Source organism: Chelonia mydas, chromosome 6, assembly GCF_015237465.2.
Source record: "Chelonia mydas isolate rCheMyd1 chromosome 6, rCheMyd1.pri.v2, whole genome shotgun sequence".
Taxonomy (NCBI): Eukaryota; Metazoa; Chordata; order Testudines; family Cheloniidae; genus Chelonia; species Chelonia mydas.
In genome coordinates this window covers 95,748,714-95,767,525 of record NC_051246.2, presented here as the reverse complement: position 1 = coordinate 95,767,525, position 18,812 = coordinate 95,748,714, and the positions used below count along the sequence as shown (strand labels likewise).

At 46.5% G+C, this 18,812-nt stretch overlaps 1 protein-coding gene across 1 annotated transcript in view; it reads right to left on the bottom strand.

Annotated features, from left to right (window-relative positions):
- TSHR (thyroid stimulating hormone receptor) overlaps nucleotides 1-18,812 on the bottom strand; it is a 238,174-nt gene that overhangs the window by 92,624 nt on the left and 126,738 nt on the right. Inside the window, exon 4 of the mRNA XM_037900796.2 lies at nucleotides 14,931-15,005. Coding sequence (XP_037756724.1) covers nucleotides 14,931-15,005 — 75 coding nt within the window. The remainder of the gene's footprint in view (nucleotides 1-14,930; nucleotides 15,006-18,812) is intronic.

Sequence of the window (18,812 nt, the reverse complement as noted above, 5' to 3'; positions counted from 1 at the left end):
GCCCTCCCTGGACTCAATCTTTAACCAGTCCATCATGGCTCATCAGGGTACCCTTCCTTGGTCCGGTTGCAAGGTCCCTACTCCAGAATTGAGAAGCTCCCCAAGGACTTCTTCCCTGCAGACTCCTTGCCTCTACTTGAGTCCTCAGTGACCTCAGCCTTCCTGCTGAGCCACCCGTTGGACTCAGTTCGCTGACCACAGTTACTCCGTTCGGTAAACCCCCGAGTCAGTCCCAATAGTGCAGCCCCCTTCCCAGGGGTGCCACAGTTCAAATTCTCTTCCTTAGGGCATAGCCACTTCCTCCAGTGGCTGGTGGGGGGCTGGGGGTGGAGGGACCCGGTCCCCCCCACTGCTCCTGGTCCCAACCCAAGGACCCTTTAAGTATAGCAGCCTGCTGCTCTGTACCGTTACTAATTTCTGTTCTATGTTTCCCTGGGCCACTTCCCTGTAGCCAGCCTTAGATTAGTCCCAGCAGCCAGACAAAAACACTTTCTTCGCTCCCCTGGTCCCTGACAGTAACTACTACTTAGTCCCAGCAGCCAACCACAAGCTATTCTCCAGCTCCCCGATCTCTGCCAGCAACTGATCTGTCCAGCCGTTTCAGCCAGCCAGGAGCACCTCTTGCTCCCCCAGTCCCTGCCAGCAGACTGAACTCACTCTGGTCCTGCAACTCCTTTTATATGAGCCTGCTTGTTAGGATATAGATATTCAGGCCTGTCTGTAAAGGCCTATACTCTAAGAATTTAGGTGTATTCTTATCACTTGGCTAGTTATAGAGATATAAAAGAAAGAATCAAAATCACTGTCTGCTGGTGTAAGAGCCTTCTCTTACTGTGACAGTCTGAGGCCCTGTGCTTAGGCTAAGATCTTTGGCCAAGCAGCAGAGGCAGCATAAGCTGGGAAGCGAACGGTCACATCCTCACATTCCAAACTAGTCACATTGAAATAAGGTGCTATTTGGCTGTTAGGAATCCAATCCTGTCCTGATAATGCCTATCGCCTCCAGAGAAAGGGAAGTGCCTAGAAGATGTAAAAGGAAACTTAGTTTGATAGCATCCTGTCTGGCAAGAACTCACTTAACAATAGCTGGGATGTGAAATCCTCACTTCTGTATTGTTTTGTCATTATAGTTCCCACTCTGCTATTGTTTGTCTGTATAATCTCTGTCTGGTTCTGTGATTGTTTCTGTCTGCTGTATAATTAATTTTGCTGGGTGTAAACTAATTAAGGTGGTGGGATATAATTGGTTAAATAATCATGTTACAATATGTTAGGATTGGTGAGTTAAATTTCAGTAAAATGATTGGTTAAGGTATAGCTAAGCAGAACTCAAGTTTTACTATATAGTCCGCAGTCAACCAGGAAGTGGGTGCGTGGGAGAAATGGGAACAGGGAATGGGGGTGGGGAAACTGGAATCATGTTTTGCTAAGGGGGAAATGGGAACAGGGAATGGGGGTGGGGAAATTGGAATCATGTCCTCTGAGGGCAGGAATGGGAACAGGGCCACAGGTAAGGCTCTGTGGTGTCAGAGCTGGGAAGTGGGACACTAAGGAAGGAAACTGGAATCATGCTTGCTGGAAGTTCACCCCAATAAACATCGAATTGTTTGCACCTTTGGACTTCGGGAATTGTTGCTCTCTGTTCATGCGAGAAGGACCAGGGAAGTAAGTGGGTGAAGGAATAAGCCCCCTAACACTGCTGGACCCTGACTGACTGTGCCCTGCAGTCTCTTTCCTGGTTGGCTGCATCCTATGCCACCTCTCTTGGCAGCTTGGAGGACCCTCTCCACTTCCCTTTTCTGAGGCAGGGCATGGCACGGCAGCGAGGTCTCCAGCACGGGGCCTCAGGGCCTAGTCCACCCCATCACAGTGCCTCTTACAGAAGTTGACCATACTGCATACCACATGTGGGAATATTTGGTCTTTACTGGGAAAGAGTAGCAGAGGATGGATTGAAAACCTTATTTTGCTGGTGACACTAACAATACTGACAGGAGATATATGGTCTAGCTTTTCTGGAGGTAATTAAGTGGATCAAGTACTTTAATCCAAAATTATACAAGCCAGAAATTCATCTGCTCTCGTGGATCCAAGAAGGTGGCTTCTGCCTTCGCTCCCGTCAATAGGCTAGTTCAGTTTTCAACATAATTCCTGTGCTTGGACTTCAATTAATTAAGGCCTTGTCTACACTCCCAAGTTTTGTCGCCAAAAACTGCCTTTTGGTGACAAAACAGCAAGAGCATACACTACAATGGGACTTTTGTCACAAAAAATGCTCCGTTTTGGTGACAAAAAACTTCCTCCCCTACGAGAGACTTTTGTCTTTTCCCCTCCCTTTATTGTCAACAAAGAGCCAGTGAGACACTGCTGATTATTTGTCGACAGAACTGGCTTCCGTCAGTATCCCACAATACCTGCCCTGATTGCTCTCCTCAATGTTTTGATCTGTGCTGCCCAGCAGGCATGCGCCCCTCCCCTTTCAAAGCTCCGAGAAGTATCTGTGTGCTGCTCCCTTTGGGGAACAAACAAAGAACAAATCATTGGAATGCTCCTGTTCTGCCCTGCACTAGGAACACAGCAGCAGGTAGACTCCTGCTGCAGGGGGCGGGGGACAGACTGCTGTGCTACTTTGGCATTCCTCAGCATGGAGAGCTCACAGAGCCACTCATGATGCTGCTCTCGGCAGCTGAGGGGGATGTGGGAGAACTCGCGCAGTGATCAGCTCTTCCTTCCCACAACACTGCACTGTAGGATACATGCCCATGGTGCATTGCTCACACTGTTGATGATGGTGTCCCCAATGTGGACATGATCTGTTGACAGAGGAAGCGAGTGTGAACACCCTTTGGAGATTTTTGTTTTGTCGATTTTTGGGTGTCGACATAAGTTTTGTCAACAAAACTTGGTAGTGTAGACAAGCCCTAAGCAACATACTGTACAAGGAAGAAAAGGAAATTTACGGAGACGGGCTGAAGTCTGAGGTCCTCCCTCAGCTTTCACTCTGGCCAATTCCTATTAACTCCAATGAGAGTTTTGCTTCAAAAAATACTGAGTAAAAACTAAGCAAGGATTTCATGATTTGGTCCAGTCTCAGAGAAAACATTCCAAAAGTGAGATCTGCTCACTCAAAGTGAGATCTAAAACTACCACAGAGTGAGACTGTGGCAATGTCTCCTAAGGGATGTGAAAGAAATCTCATCACTAGAGACATTTAAAATTTGAACTAGACAAAGTACTGCAGAATGACAAAACAGTTACTAACCTTTCGTAACTGTTGTTCTTCGAGATGCATTGCACATGTCCATTCCACTCTTGGTGTGCATGTGCCCTATGCACACTGGCCAGAAATTTTTTCCCTCAGTGGTACCAATCACAATGGCATGAACTCCCTCTGCTGCCACCACTAGTGGTGCTGGTATAAAGGGTCCAGCCGACCCCCAGGGTATGTCCATATTGCAATTAAAAACCCACAGCTGACCCATGCCAGCTGACTTGGGCTTGGGCTGAGGGGCTATTTAACTCTGATGTAGATGTTTGGGCTCAGGCTGGAGCCCAAGCTCTGGGACCCCACGGGACCTACACCTTTCCAGGCTCTAAAAAAATCTGATTGTCATATCACAAGAGAAAACATGATGGGTATCCACATGAGGGTGGAAAGCTCATATTCTGCCAGGTGAACCTTGATAAGGAAACTGCTAAGCCTTGTTTCAGGTGCAGCAGATAGTCTAGTATATACTGGATGGACTCCAGTCTGACAAACCCAGACATAGAACTGCTTCTGTTTTGACAGGTAGGCCGCCCTGGTGAAGGGCTTTCTGCTACTTTGTAAGATCTGGTGAACTTACTCTGAGCAAGCTTGCTCTCTGGGATTTAGCCTTTGAGCTTCTAGACCGTTAGATGAAGGAACTGCAGGTTTCGGTGGAGCAGGTGATGTAGTTTTGGGGATCAAATTCAGGTGCAACGGGAGTGAGACTGGAGCAGCTATTGAGAGGTCCAGTAGGGTGGAGAACGAATGTTGGCGGGGGCCACACTGGGGCTATTAATATAGCCCAGGTGTGATCTGGCATGATCTTTAGTAACAGTCTGTGAAAAAGTGGGATTGGGGGAAAAGCAAAGTAAAACTTTGCTGTCCAGGGTAGGAGGAAGGTACCTGTGATGTAGCCCGGCCTGTGGCCTTGCAGGGAGCAGAACTGGTGACATTTTCTGTTGGACTTGTTTGCAGATAGGTCTATTTGGGGAATCCCCCACTGCTGGAAAATGCACGTGGCAACTCACTGAAATTAGAACCCACAAAGGCATCATGAGCACAGTGTCCAGATGATGGTGGCTTGGCGAGTATACTGAGGCCAGCTATGTCAGGAGGGGCCTGAGATGCAGCCTCATGTGCTGTACTACATATGTACACATGATCATGTGGCCCAGGAGTTCAGACAACTTCAGGCTGTTGTTTGCATGAATCCCAAGAGAAGGAGGCAGGTGGTGGTGGTCGAGGACTCCCTCCTCAGGGGGACTGAGTCATCTATCTGCCACCCCGATCAGGAAAACCGAGAAGTCTGTTGCTTGCTAGGAGCTAGGATTCACGATGTGACGGAGAGACTGCCGAGACTCATCAAGCCCTCGGATCGCTACCCCTTCCTACTTTTCCACGTGGGCACCAATGATACTGCCAAGAATGACCTTGAGCGGATCACTGCAGACTACGTGGCTCTGGGAAGAAGGATAAAGGAGTTTGAGGCGCAAGTGGTGTTCTCATCCATCCTCCCCGTGGAAGGAAAAGGCCCGGGTAGAGACCGTGGACTCATGGAAGTCAACAAATGGCTAGGCCAGTGGTGTCAGAGAGAAGGGTTTGGATTCTTTGACCATGGGATGGTGTTCCAAGAGGGAGGAGTGCTAGGCAGAGACGGGCTCCACCTAATGAAGAGAGGAAAGAGCATCTTCACAAGCAGGCTGGCTAACCTAGTGAGGAGGGCTTTAAACTAGGTTCACCGGGGAAGGAGACCAAAGCCCTGAGGTTAGTGGGGAAGTGGGATACCAAGAGGAAGCACAAGCAGGAGCACGTGAGAGGGGAGGGCTCCTGCCTCATACTGAGAAAGAGGGACGATCAGCAAGTTATCTCAAGTGCCTATACACAAATGCAAGAACCCTGGGAAACAAGCAGGGAGAACTGGAAGTCCTGGCACAGTCGAGGAATTATGATGTGATTGGAATAACAGAGACTTGGTGGGATAACTCACATGACTGGAGTACTGTCATGAATGGATATAAACTGTTCAGGAAGGACAGGCAGGGCAGAAAAGGTGGGGGAGTTGCATTGTATGTAAGAGAGCAGTATGACTGCTCAGAGCTCCGGTATGAAACTGCAGAAAAACCTGAGAGTCTCTGGATTAAGTTTAGAAGTGTGAGCAACAAGGGTGATGTCATGGTGGGAGTCTGCTATAGACCACCAGACCGGGAGATGTGGTGGACGAGGCTTTCTTCTGGCAACTAACGGAAGTTACTAGATCGCACGCCCTGGTTCTCATGGGAGACTTCAATCACCCTGATATCTGCTGGGAGAGCAAAACAGCGGTGCACAGACAATCCAAGAAGTTTTTGGAAAGTGTAGGGGACAATTTCCTGGTGCAAGTGCTGGAGGAACCAACTACAGCTCTTCTTGACCTGCTGCTCACAAACCGGGAAGAATTAGTAGGGGAAGCAAACGTGGATGGGAACCTGGGAGGCAGTTATCATGAGATGGTCGAGTTCAGGATCCTGACACAAGGAAGAAAGGAGAGCAGCAGAATATGGACCCTGGACTTCAGAAAAGCAGACTTTGACTCCCTCAGGGAACTGATGGGCAGGATCCCCTGAGAGAATAACATGAGGGGGAAAGGACTCCAGGAGAGCTGGCAGTATTTTAAAGAATCCTTATTGAGGTTACAGGAAAAACCCATCCTGGTGTATAGAAAGAATAGTAAATATGGCAAGCGACCAGCTTGGCTTAACAGTGAAATCCTTGTTGACCTTAAACACAAAAAAGAAGCTTACAAGAAGTGGAAGATTGGACAAATGATCAGGGAAGAGTATAAAAATATTGCTCAGGCATGCAGGAGTGAAATCAGGAAGGCCAAATCACACTTGGAGTTGCAGCTAGCAAGAGATGTTAAGAGTAACAAGAAGGGTTTCTTCAGGTATGTTAGCAACAAGAAGAAAGTCAAGGAAAGTGTGGGCCCCTTACTGAAAGAGGGAGGCAACCTAGTGACAGAGGATGTGGAAAAAGCGAATGTACTCAATGCTTTTTTTTGCCTCTGTCTTCACGAACAAGTTCAGCTCCCAGACTACGGCACTGGGCAGCACAGCAATGGGGAGGAGGCGGCCAGCCCGCTGTGGAGAAAGCAGTGGTTCGGGTCTATTTAGAAAAGCTGGACGAGCACAAGTCCATGGGGCCAGATGTGCTGCATCTGAAAGTGCTAAAGGAGTTGGCGGATGTGATTGCAGAGCCATTGGCCATTATCTTTGAAAACTCGTGGCAACTGGGGGAGGTCCCGGACGACTGGAAAAAGGCTAATGTAGTGCCCATCTTTAAAAAAGGGAATAAGGAGGATCCTGGGAACTACAGGCCAATCAGCCTCACCTCAGTCCCTGGAAAAATCATGGAGCAGGTCCTCAAGGAATCAATTCTGAAGCACTTAGAGGAGAGGAAAGTGATCAGGAACAGTCAGCATGGATTCACCAAGGGCAAGTCATGCCTGACTAATCTAATTGCCTTCTATGATGAGACAACTGGCTCTGTGGATGAGGGCAAAGCAGTGGATGTGTTGTTCCTTGACTTTACCAAAGCTTTTGACACTGTCTCCCACAGTATTCTTGCCAGCAAGTTAAAGAAGTATGGGCTGGACGAATGGACTATAAGGTGAATAGAAAGTTGGCTAGATTGTCAGGCTCAACGGGTAGTGATCAATGGCTCCATGTCTAGTTGGCAGCCGGTATCAGGCGGAGTGCCCCAAGGGTCGCTCCTGGGACCGGTTTTGTTCAATATCTTCATTAATGATCTGGAGGATGGCGTGGATTGCACTCTCAGCAAGTTTGCAGCTGATACTAAACTGGGAGGAGAGGTAGATACGCTGGAGGGCAGGGATAGGATACAGAGGGACCTAAACAAATTAGAGGTTTGGGCCAAAAGAAATCTGATGAGGCTCAACAAGGACAAGTGCAGAGTCCTGCACTTAGGAAAGAAGAATCCCATGCACCGCTACAGACTAGGGAACGAATGGCTAGGCAGCAGTTCTGCAGAAAAGGACCTAGGGGTTACAGTGGACGAGAAGCTGGATATGAGTCAACAGTGTGCCTTTGTTGCCAAGAAGGCCAATGGCATTTTGGGATGTATAAGTAGGGGTATTGCCAGCAGATCGAGGGACATGATCATTTCCCTATTCGACATTGGTGAGGCCTCATCTGGAGTACTCTGTCCAGTCTTGGGCCCCACACTATAAGAAGGATGTGAAAAAATTGGAAAGCGTCCAGCGGAGGGCAACAAAAATGATTAGGGGACTGGAATACATGACTTATGAGGAGAGGCTGAGGGAACTAGGATTGTTTAGTCTGTGGAAGAGAAGAATGAGGGGGGATTTGATAGCTGCTTTCAATTACCTGAAAGGGGGTTCCAAAGAGAATGGATCTAGACTGTTCTCAGTGGTAACAGATGACAGAACAAGGAGTAATGGTCTCAAGTTGCAGTGGGGGAGGTTTAGGTTGGATATTAGGAAAAACTTTTTCACTTGGAGGGTGGTAAAGTACTGGAATGTGTTACCTAGGGAGGTGGTGGAATTTCCTTCCTTTGAGGTTTTTAAGGTCAGGCCTGACAAAGCCCTGGCTGGGACGATTTAGTTGGGGATTGGTCTTCCTTTGAACAGGGGGTTGGACTAAATGACCTCCTGAGGTCCCTTCCAACCCTGATATTCTATGATTCTATGAATCTTGAAGTCTGTCATGAGCGATTGAATAGACTGGAATCTTTACTCTGAAAGGAATGCTCTGGCCTGACTAGAGTCCAACACAGCCCTATAAACTCTATCCTCTGTACATGGCAAATGGTAGACTTGTCCGTATTGAACAGTAGGCCTAGAGCTTTGAAAGTTGACTGAATGAGCTGAACACAGGATATAACCTGAGCTTTATATCAGCCCTTGACTAGCCATCCAGGTAAGGGTAGACTTGCACTCTTAGTCTCTTCAGGAATGCTGGCACCATGGCCGTATCTTTCTGTGAACACCCCAGGAACTGCAGACAGGCCAAACAGAAGCACTGTGAACTGATATTACGAGTGCTTCACTGTGAACCTGATACACATTCTGTGACCTTGGTTTATCAACATATGAAAGAAGGAGGCTCTTAAATTGAGGGCAACTTGAGAAGTCTTCAGGATTCAGTGAGGGAATAATGGATGCCAGGGGGACGATGCAAAATTTTATTTTTTTGAGATAGTTGTTGAGCTGATGTAGGTCTAAAATAGCTCTGAAGAAATAAAGGGAATAGAAGCACTTTCCTCAAATTCTGTGGAACCTCCTCTATGGCTCCCACGTGAAGGAGAGATTGAATCTCTTGGACCAGAAGCTCTTCATGAAGAGGGACAGGGAGAAAGGGGATAAAAAAACTGGAAGATGTATCCCACTTCCACAGTCCTCAAAACCCAATGGTCCATGGTGATATGGGACCAAGCACTGAGGAAATGGGAAAGGCAGTTTGTAAACACAGGAGAAAACAGGACCTGGCATCCTGGGAACTGGTACAGCATCCTTGAGCTTCCCATCAAAATGCCTGCTTAGAACCCCTGGATGTCTAGGTGGGGCGGGCACTGATGCAGAGGGCAGAGGAGGTTGTTTATGCCTATGGCCTCTATTCTTCTTCCTCTGCAGGTCATGTTGGAGCACTGAGCTAGAATAGCAGAGGGATTGTTGAGGTCTAACATGCTTCCTGGAAGGGGCAGGAGTGTACAATCAGAGAGACTCCAGGGTTGCCCTTCAGTCTTTTAACCCATGGAGCTTAGCGTCAGCCTGCTCCAAAAAGAGCATGGCTCCCTCAGAAGGCAGGTCCTGCACAGTTTGTTGAACCTCCTGCAGGAGCCTGGAGGACTGCAATCAGGAGCTCCCATGCATAACCACTCCTGAAGCCATGGATCTGGCAGCTGAGTAGCTGCATCCAGAGCAGTTTGCTGCGAGGCCCTTGTTACCGATTTTTCCCTCATCCACTAGTGAGGAAAACTCCTGCGTAGCATCTCCTGGCAGCATATCTTTAAATTTTAGCATGGAATCCGTACCCATACAGTAATCATAAGAAAAAGGGGTAAGGAATTGATAGCAGAAACTCAAGAGACCTATAAGCCTAGTCTTATAAGAAATACTTATGCTAACTGCTTAAGCCTAAATTTGTATAGCCTGAGTAGGAGTAGTAATTCTGATAATACTGCCCTGACCTTGGGACAAGAACCTACCACATTTCAGTGTTAATTGCGGATTCTAAATCAATAATATAATCAACAAACAATCAATAGATCAGGCAACAAGCCCCATGCAGGTCACTCATGGGCATAGCCTTACTTCAGGTAATGCAGGGCTTGAAGCCTGGTGCAAAGTGATGCCTCAGTCACCAGGAATCCAACCAAAATCCTCAATTGGTGTAAAAACCTAATTAACTATACTCAACAAACACTAAACTCTTTACAACAAAATAAAAGAATACACAGTCCACTGAGAGCACTTGCAAAAGCAAGAAGAGTAGTTCCATGGACTGTCATGGATGGGCAGAAGGAATTGAGGGGGCTCAGGGTCAGCTGGACCCTTTATACCAGTACACAGCAATAGAGGGCACTCATGTGGCTCCAATGGGTACCACAGAAGAAAAAATTTCTCATGATTGCGTGCAGGATGCACCAAGAGTGGAATGCACATGTGCAATCACTCAAAGAAGAACTGTAGGGAGTAATTCTGGTCAAGCCTGGGATGGGACAAACATTTACTAACATGTCACTTTCATCTCTAACATCTTCTATTGTAAAATAAAGCAGTTTTGTGAACTCTGCACAAGTAGGTGGCAAAACGAATGAACTACAGCTATTATCTAACATCATGTAGGTGAGCTGCATAAGTTGTGCATCCAAGAGACTGTTATCAAAGACAGCTCACTCAGTAGAGAGTGAAGTTCAGGTGAGAAGTTCTTTCTATGAAACAGGCACTGAATCTCCACTTCTATTAAATTAGGTCATTGTCACGAAAAGTGCACTGCACCTCTTATTTTGCTAGGAAAGAAATCTTCTCACTATTTTGCTTTGTATCTGAAAAGAGGACCTATTTGTATGGAAAAGAATGGAAAGTCATATTTTTGAAGAAACTTCATAACATATTGCATACAAAAATACCATGTTAAAAGAATGATATTTAGTTTGCAAAAATCCAACAATCAAGAGCTCGTAAAAGCCAGACTTATGACTGCTTGTGCACCAAATTAGGCAGGGATGGATATGCAAGGGATGGAAAAATGGTATGTGATCATGTAATTAAACTATCATAATGTGTATGCATAGAGGGTGGGAAGCATAAGCTAGCATAAATCTGGCATTCCATACCACTCTGAGTTCCAGTAAGTTTATATGTAGGTTTGTCTCCACTGGTGACCACCTGCCTTGTACTGTGTGATGATTCAGGTATGCTCCCCAACCCATCAAGAAGGCATCTATCATGATCATAACTGAGAGTGGTGTTTGATGAAAGGGAATCCCTGAACAGAGATTCTCTGGTCTTGTCCACCACTGTAGGGATTCTAGGACCTTGGGAGGTGGTGTGACCATCTTGTTTCGGCTGTGTTTGTTGGGTTTGTATACTGAACTCAGCCAGCCTTGGAGACAATGCATGTGTAGTTTGGCATGCTTTACCATGAATATGGTGGTGGTCATATGTCCTAGTAGTTGTAGACCGGTTCTTGCCATGATTAGTGGGCAGATGGAAACAGTGTTGGTACTGTTTCCATGATACCTAGTTGTAGTAGACGATCTACTTCCAGACTTAACAGGTGCTTGTGAGAAGGGTCCCTGAAGAGGGAGGGGAAGAGGGTAGGGTAGGAGGGCAAGAAGTAAAGGGGCTGGAATAGCCTGAGTATATGATTTCTAAGACCCAACTATCTTGCGTGATGTACTCCCAAGCCTGGTAGAAATTTCTCAGGCGGTGGCCAAATGGGCAAGTTGGTGCTGGTGTAAGGGAGAGGTCATTCAGACCCTCAGCCAATCATTCAAAACTGTGGCTTGTTAGGAGCAGTTATGATGCTCCTTGCTTGAGGTTGTGGTGGCCTGTGTCATGGTGGTCTATTTCTCTGTCTACTAGACTCGTACGGTCTGGACTGAGGACGATTATATTATGTGTCCCTGGTGCAGTGGTAATGTTGTTAGCACTTTCTCTTAGTGGGCAGTGTTTAGATGCTCAGTCTGCAAAGAGCTGCCTGAGAGCCCTTCATGGAATGGAGAACCTCATCGGTTTTCGATTAAAACAATTTATCTTTGTCAAAGGGGAGGTCCCTCCACCTTCATTTTCAGCTCTTTCAGAATACTGGTCAACAGGAGCCAGGAGGCTCTGCACATCACGATTGTCCTTGTTGTGGTGTGAGCTGCTGTATTGGCCACGTCCAAGGAAGCCTGTAGAGTAGTCCTGGCAACTAGTTGCCCTTCAGTGAGCACAGTCTTAAATTGTGCTCTCGTCTTCAGGAAGGTCAGATATAAACTCAAAGAGCTTCCTATAATTGTCTGGTCGATATTCTAAAAGAACTGCAAATTAAGGTGAAGGATCTCCCCTTTGACAAAGATAAATTGGTTTGTTGCCTCGACCACTAGTGAGTTTGGTTGTGGATGGGGAAAAAAGAAAGTCCATTCCCTTGGCTGGCATATAGTATTTTCTGTGAGCCCATTTGCATGTTGGAGGGATGGTGGCTGGTGTCTGCCACACCATTTCCGCAAGTTCGAGGATTGCATCATTTATGGGCAGAGCAATTTTGGTGGATGAGGAAGGTTGCAAAATTTGTTGCAACTTGTGTTGGCTTTCCTGGACCTCCTCTAGAGGAATGTCCTGGCTAAGTGCTGTGTGTTTAAAAAGTTCCTGAAATGATTTGAAGCCATCTGCCAGTGTAGGTGGAAGTCGCATGATGGCCTCATTGGAGGAAGAAGAGTTGTGTGTTGGCAACACATCCTCAGGGCCTTGTTTCTTCTTCTGGCTCCTCCATCATCTCCTCTGGGACTACCAATGTTGTAGCCACTGGAGATAAAGGGGGAGACTGAAGTTCACCTCTGGTTGGTGATGAGGTTGATGCATAGTGGGCTTTGTTTGTTGCCCACGGGTCCCATGTGGCCACCGCAAGGGGAATGCCATGTGGTGACACACCCACGGTTATCCATACCACGGGTAAGGTGGTTGTGTATGCTGGCCTTTAGGTCTCAGTGTACCTCAGCAAGCCTGAGTTGAGTCATGGGGGAGCACTGTGGCGAGAACACTTCTTCCTCCTGGTCCTCATTATCACTGTCGCTGGACATCGACAGTGCCATGGGAGATGTAGGCTGTGTAAAGACACTCCTCACGGGCAATCCATCGGTGCCAAGGAGAAGTGATTGGGGCACCGATGCAACAGTAAATATATTTCTGATTGAGCAATGGTTGCAAGTGCCGGTGGATGTGGTGCTGAGGGTTTAGTTGTGGCAGGAAGGTGCACAGCATCTTGTGCTGATTTTGTCGGGGCCAGTGGGCCCATCGCAGTGCTGTCAGTCGGTGCCAGTCAAGGGGTCGGTGCTGAGCAAGGCAGCATTGCTAAAAGTCCATGGTTGGCACAGAGGTGGTTGCATGGTCCGGTGCCGTATCCGTTGCGGCTGCCAGCATGGTTGGCGCCATGGAGGAGACATGGCTTTTGGTCCATGTCTCGACTTGTCATAAATATGAAGGGAAGGGTAAACACCTTTAAAATCCCTCTGGCCAGAGGAAAAACCACTTTCACCTGTAAAGGGTTAAAAAGCTAGGATAACCTTGCTGGCACCTGACCAAAATGACCAATGAGGAGACAAGATACTTTCAAAAGCTGGGGGGAGGGAGAAACAAAGCCTCTCTCTCTGTCTGTGGGATGCTTTTGCCAGGGACAGAACAGGAATGGAGTCTTAGAACTTAGTAAGTAATCTAGCTAGACATGCGTTAGATTCTGATTTCTTTAAATGGCTGAGAAAATAAGCTGTGCTGAATGGAATGGATATTCCTGTTTTTGTGTCTTTTTGTAACTTAAGGTTTTGCCTAGAGGGATTCTCTATGTTTTGAATCTAATTACCCTGTAAGGTATTTACTATCCTGATTTTACTGAGGTGATTCTTTTTACTTTTTCTTCAATTAAAATTCTTCTTTTAAGAAACTGAGTGCTTTTTCATTGTTCTTAAGATCCAAGGGTTTGGGTCTGTGGTCACCTATGCAAATTGGTGAGGATTTTTATCAAACCTTCCCCAGGAAAGGGGGTGTAATGTTTGGGAGGATTTTGGGGGGAAAGACGTTTCCAAATGGACTCTTTCCTAGTAATATACCGGTTAGACGTTTGGTGGTGGCAGCGAAAGTCCAAGGGCAAAAGGTAAAATAGTTTGTACCTTGGGGAAGTTTTAACCTAAGCTGGTAAAAGTAAGCTTAGGAGGTTTTCATGCAGGTCCCCACATCTGTACCCTAGAGTTCAGAGTGAGGAAGGAACCTTGACACGACTCCTTGCCCTTCGCTTTGGATTCATTGGCATGGCTGGTGCCAGGTACTAGGGGAGTCATATGTACTGGCTCTCAAGGTCATCTGCACCGATGATAACAACCTCACAGGGGACTGTTTCTTTATGCAGATCCTGCTGAGGAGAGGTCAATGCTTGCTTCCTCTTTTCCTGAGAGGATGGAAACGTACTCTTGGTCGGTTCAGACTGGATTGGTAAGCACTTAGAGGAAGGCTTCTGTTGGTTCTTTTCTGACCCCGGGTGGAATGATTTCTCCATGAGGATCATTTTGAGGCGGAGATCCCAGTCACGCCAGGCTCTCATTTTCAAGATGTTACAATGAACACACTTCTGTGGTATGAGCATTTCTCTCGGGCATCTCACACAGAGAGAGTGCCCATGGGACCGCAGCATCGCTTCTCAGCAGGAGCTGCATCTCTTAAAGCCAGGGGAGAATGGCATGTCTGAGGGAATGGGGAAGCAGAGAAAACTTTTGTGGGTGGTGCTCCAAAGGGAGCACGGAACTTGAGAAAGAAAAACTATTTTTTTTAACAACTAATCCTAACTAACTAATAACTACAACAAACGTATCTAACAACTAAATTTCTATTTTTTTCCTATCTACAGGGGCAGAAGCTATCGGACTGCCCTGAACTCCATCTTCAGCCGAAGATGGTTGAGAAGGAACTGAGGGAGTTGGGCCATGTGTGCGCTAAACGAGACTCCAACAGTGCTGCAAGACAGCTACTGCGCATGTGCGGCCTGACCGAGCACTGCGAGTGAAAATCTCCAATCAATGGCACCGGAATGCACGGTCACCTGAAGTGGAGCACCCACAGGGACAGCACTCAAAGAAGAAGCAGGAAACACCATACAGTGAGCTTCATTTACAAAAAGACAAGGACAGGTCACAGTAAAGAAAAATAAAGTGAAGCAATGCAAACAACAAGCAAACAAAAACAAGGAATAAAAATATATAGCTCCATGCAATGGATGTGGGAAAGGAGTATAGCCGGAAAATGATGTGAGGGACAGAGAAGATGAGGGTAGAGTATGGAGGAGGAAGAAACAGAGAGAGAAGTGGTAGTTAAACATTTAGCACCATATATGAGAGAATGAGAATTTAAACTTATTGAAAGAGTCTGCTATTCCACACGTTTCTCAAGGAAGTAAACTTATTTTTCCACTGTACTTACATATGAGTGACTTTACTTAAATTGTAGAAGGAATGGGCCTCCAGCCTTTGTAACGTAGCATCTATGGAGATATAGCTAAACATCAGAAAAACAGAAAAAGAAACAAGTCACATAGAAAGACAGGTTGTAAGCAATGACTAATGCTCATTGTGCTTGTTTTATTGTTCTTCCCCATTCTCTTCAGCCCCCAGTTTGTTTGTTTTGTCTTAAGGGAATGTCGTAAATGGTTGCACAGTGCCAAGCACAAGTCCCTGATTCTGATTAGACCCCAAATACACACAATGTACAGTTAAATCAGAAAGACATGAAGAAAACATCAGAGAAGCAACTGGAGTTCACTTTGTTGAGGGAACTAAGCCCTAGTTCAGGTTCTTTCCCCCAGTTCCACTTGGCAATGAAGAGGGAGAGCTCTTGCATAGACTTAGCATTTTTTGCAAGTCTGGGAACAATAAGGAGGAGAGCAGGGATCAGCAACCTTTGGCACGCAGCCCATCAGGGAAATCCGCTGGCAGGCTGGGATGGTTTGTTTACCTGCAGCGTCCGCAGGTTCAGCCAATCTCAGCTCCCACTGGCTGCAATTCACTGTGCCAGGCCAATGGGGTCTGCGGGAAGCGGCACAGGCCAAGGGATGTGCTGGCTGCGACTTCCCGCAGCCCACATTGGCCTGGCATGGCGAAGCGTGGCCAGTGGGAGCTGCAATAGGCCGAACCTGCAGACGCTGCAGATAAACAAACCATCCCAGCCCACCAGCGGATTTCCCTGATGGGCCGCATGCCAAAGGTTGCCGATCACTGGAGTAGGGAAACAAAGATGGCCTGTGGGCTGTGACTGCAACAAACGCTCTTAAATTACATAGTAAGCAGACAATAAAGGCAGCCTACATTCAGAACAGCATTGAAAGAATCTATCTTTCTTGTATGAATATAGGAGAATTTTTAATTCCACTTTTCCCCCCACAATGACAGACACAGGTGATATGATAAGAAGGCGATGTGCTCTAGTGGCAGGTTATTAGACTGGGAGCATGGAGCCCTAGATTTTGTTCTCATTTCTGCATCTGACTTACTAACGGATGATCTTGCAAGTCACTTCCTCTCTTTATACCTCCATTTCCCCCTCTGTAAGTAATTGTAATGTTTTGTAAATGCTTTCAGATGTATGAATAAAAAGTGCAACATAAAAAATAGGTACACCGGATCCTCGCTAGAACGCGCATCTATATAGCGTGATTTTGCATATAACGCGGTCGTGGTCATGGATCCCAAATTTAATTACTTTAATTGCAATTAATTTTAACGCGGTCCCAATGTTAATGTGGTACTGAGCATGGATCCCAAATCCCACATTCTAGCGAGGGTCCAGTGTATTATTAAATCCCAGGTGAATTTGCTTTATTTCCATCTATTTCTCTGACTACACCCCTGGAAATACTAAATATGTTGTAAATATGCAACAAGAGAATATGGGTTTTTAAATTTATTTTTATTTAATTATTCCAATCACATGTTATTCTCTTAACTCTTAACTGAATGGATTCATTTTAAAATAGCATGTGCATTATAATATTTTCTTACTGTTAAAAATGTTGCTACAAACAGTAACTTTTGAAGCCACTTTATTTTGTTGGCATGTGTCACAATTCAGGGCAACTGCATTCCCCCTCAGGCGTCCACCAACAGCACCCACTCTAGGCTCCTGGCTTCTCAGGCATCACCTCATTTGGGTAAAGACCCATGTCTTTCTTCCTGCTGACCAGAGTTTCTTCTCCCCAGGCTGCACAGTTCCCCATCTATACTCTGACATTCCCAGCAAGCCAGCCTGCCTAAACAGGCTGGTGTCTACACTTTTGCTCTCTCTTCAAAGGCTATAAACAGCTGTAACAGAAGGCAGTCACACGTTACCACATGTTCTTTATAAGCAAGAACATTTATTCTTAAGGCGAAAGCATTATAGAGAAAACAATAAAAGAACCTTACACACATGCAAATAAGCTTATCAGAGATCACCCCCAACTCCAACCAGGACTCTAGTAGGAGTCAGTCCTTCAAACCCCACCAAGGGCTTTTTCTGTGCTTACAAGTTCATAACAGCTTTAGCTCAGAACAAGCATGCCAAAGGGCCAGATCAGCCTGTTTCTTGAATCAGTTTGGGCCTTTTTTCTCCAATCTTTGACAAAAATCACCCTTCTTGGGGGGTATAGCTTTAAAGGCTGGGTTTTTACATAATCAGGGGTGGGAATTTGCATTCACATCCCCGAGATTCCCCAGGAAAACACTTTATATTGTTTGTTCCAAAAGTCCATTCTTCTCTGGCACACTGATGAGCGTAGTCCTTTGAAGTTTATAACACTTCCCAGGATTCACATCCCATCTTCCACCCTAGAGAAGTTACATGCAATCCCAACCCACAATAATATATAACTTCTTTGCAATGGAGGCAAAAAACCTAACTGGCTTCAAGACTGAGCTTGGTAAGTTTATGGAAGGGATGGTATGATGAGACTGCCTACAATGTCATGTAGCAGACCTGCAACTACTAGCAGCAAATATCTCCAGTGGTTGGTGATGGTGACACTAGATGGGGAGGGCTCTGAATTACTACAGATAATTCTCTCCCAACTGTCTGACTGGTGGGTCTTGCCCAGGGTCTAACTGATCACCTTTTGGGGTTGGGAAGGAATCTTTCCCCGGGGTCAGATTGCCAGAGACCTTGGGGGGGTTTTTTTGCCTTCTTCTGAAGCATGGGGCACGGGGCATGGGTCACTTGCAGGTTTAAACTACAGTAAATGGTGGAGTATCTGTGATTTGAAGTCTTTAAATCATAATTTGAGGATGTCAGTAACTGAGCCCAGGATTAGGGGTTTATTTACAGGAGTGGGTGGGTGAGGTTGTGTGGCTTGCAATGTGCTGGAGGTCAGACTAGATCAGGGGTAGGCAACCTATGGCATGCGTGCCAAAGGCAGCACGCAAGCTGATTTTCAGTGGCACACACACTGCCTGGGTCCTGGCCACCGGTCCCGGGGTCTCCGCTGCTGGCCTGGGGTACCAGCCCTTGGCCCCCTGCCAGCTGGGGTTCTGTCTGCTGGCCCCGCTCAGCCCGTTGCCAGCCCTGGGTCCCAGCCACCGGTCTGGGGGACTCTGCTGCCAGCCTCGGGTCACAGCCGCAGTGAGGGGTGCAGACAGGGGTAAGAGGGAGCGCAGCTCAGCACCCCCGCCTTAAAAATTGTTCCAGCACCACTGTAGTGGGATATTTTAAAGTCCTGATTTGCTGCTTACATCACTATCACGCCACGTGGAACAGCGCACTGCATTTGACGTTGAGATTAGAATGTACATGCAAGAACTGGAATCAGAATTTTCTGACAGATTTCAAGATTTCCAGCGATTTGGCCCAATGCTTTCTTTTCTAAGTAAACCTGAAAAGTTCAGTGAAAGTGACTTGGATTTGTCTGTATTTCAGTGGATAGGTGTTGAAGATTTCGAAATGTAGCTCATACAGTTAAAAAGCTCAGAATTGTGGGCATCAAAGTTTGGAGATCTGCGGAGTGCACTTGAAGCTACCGAGAGAGATCATAGGGCCTCTATTCTGACCTGCTGGATGTCCCTGCCAGTGAAATGTAACTGTTTGAAGAAAACTGCATTTGCAATGCTTTCAGCATTTGGATCCACATACCTGTGTGAACAGGTATTTTCACACATAAAATCTGTCCTCTGTCCCTCTTGGAGCCGGTTAACAGCTGATCACTCAGAAGCCTGTGTGCAGCTTAAAGTATCCAAATATATGCCAGACATTGGAAAACTCAGCAAAGAAAAGCAAGGGCAAGGATCACATTAAACTGATAAAAAGAAAAGGAGTACTTATGGCAGCTTAGAGACTAACCAA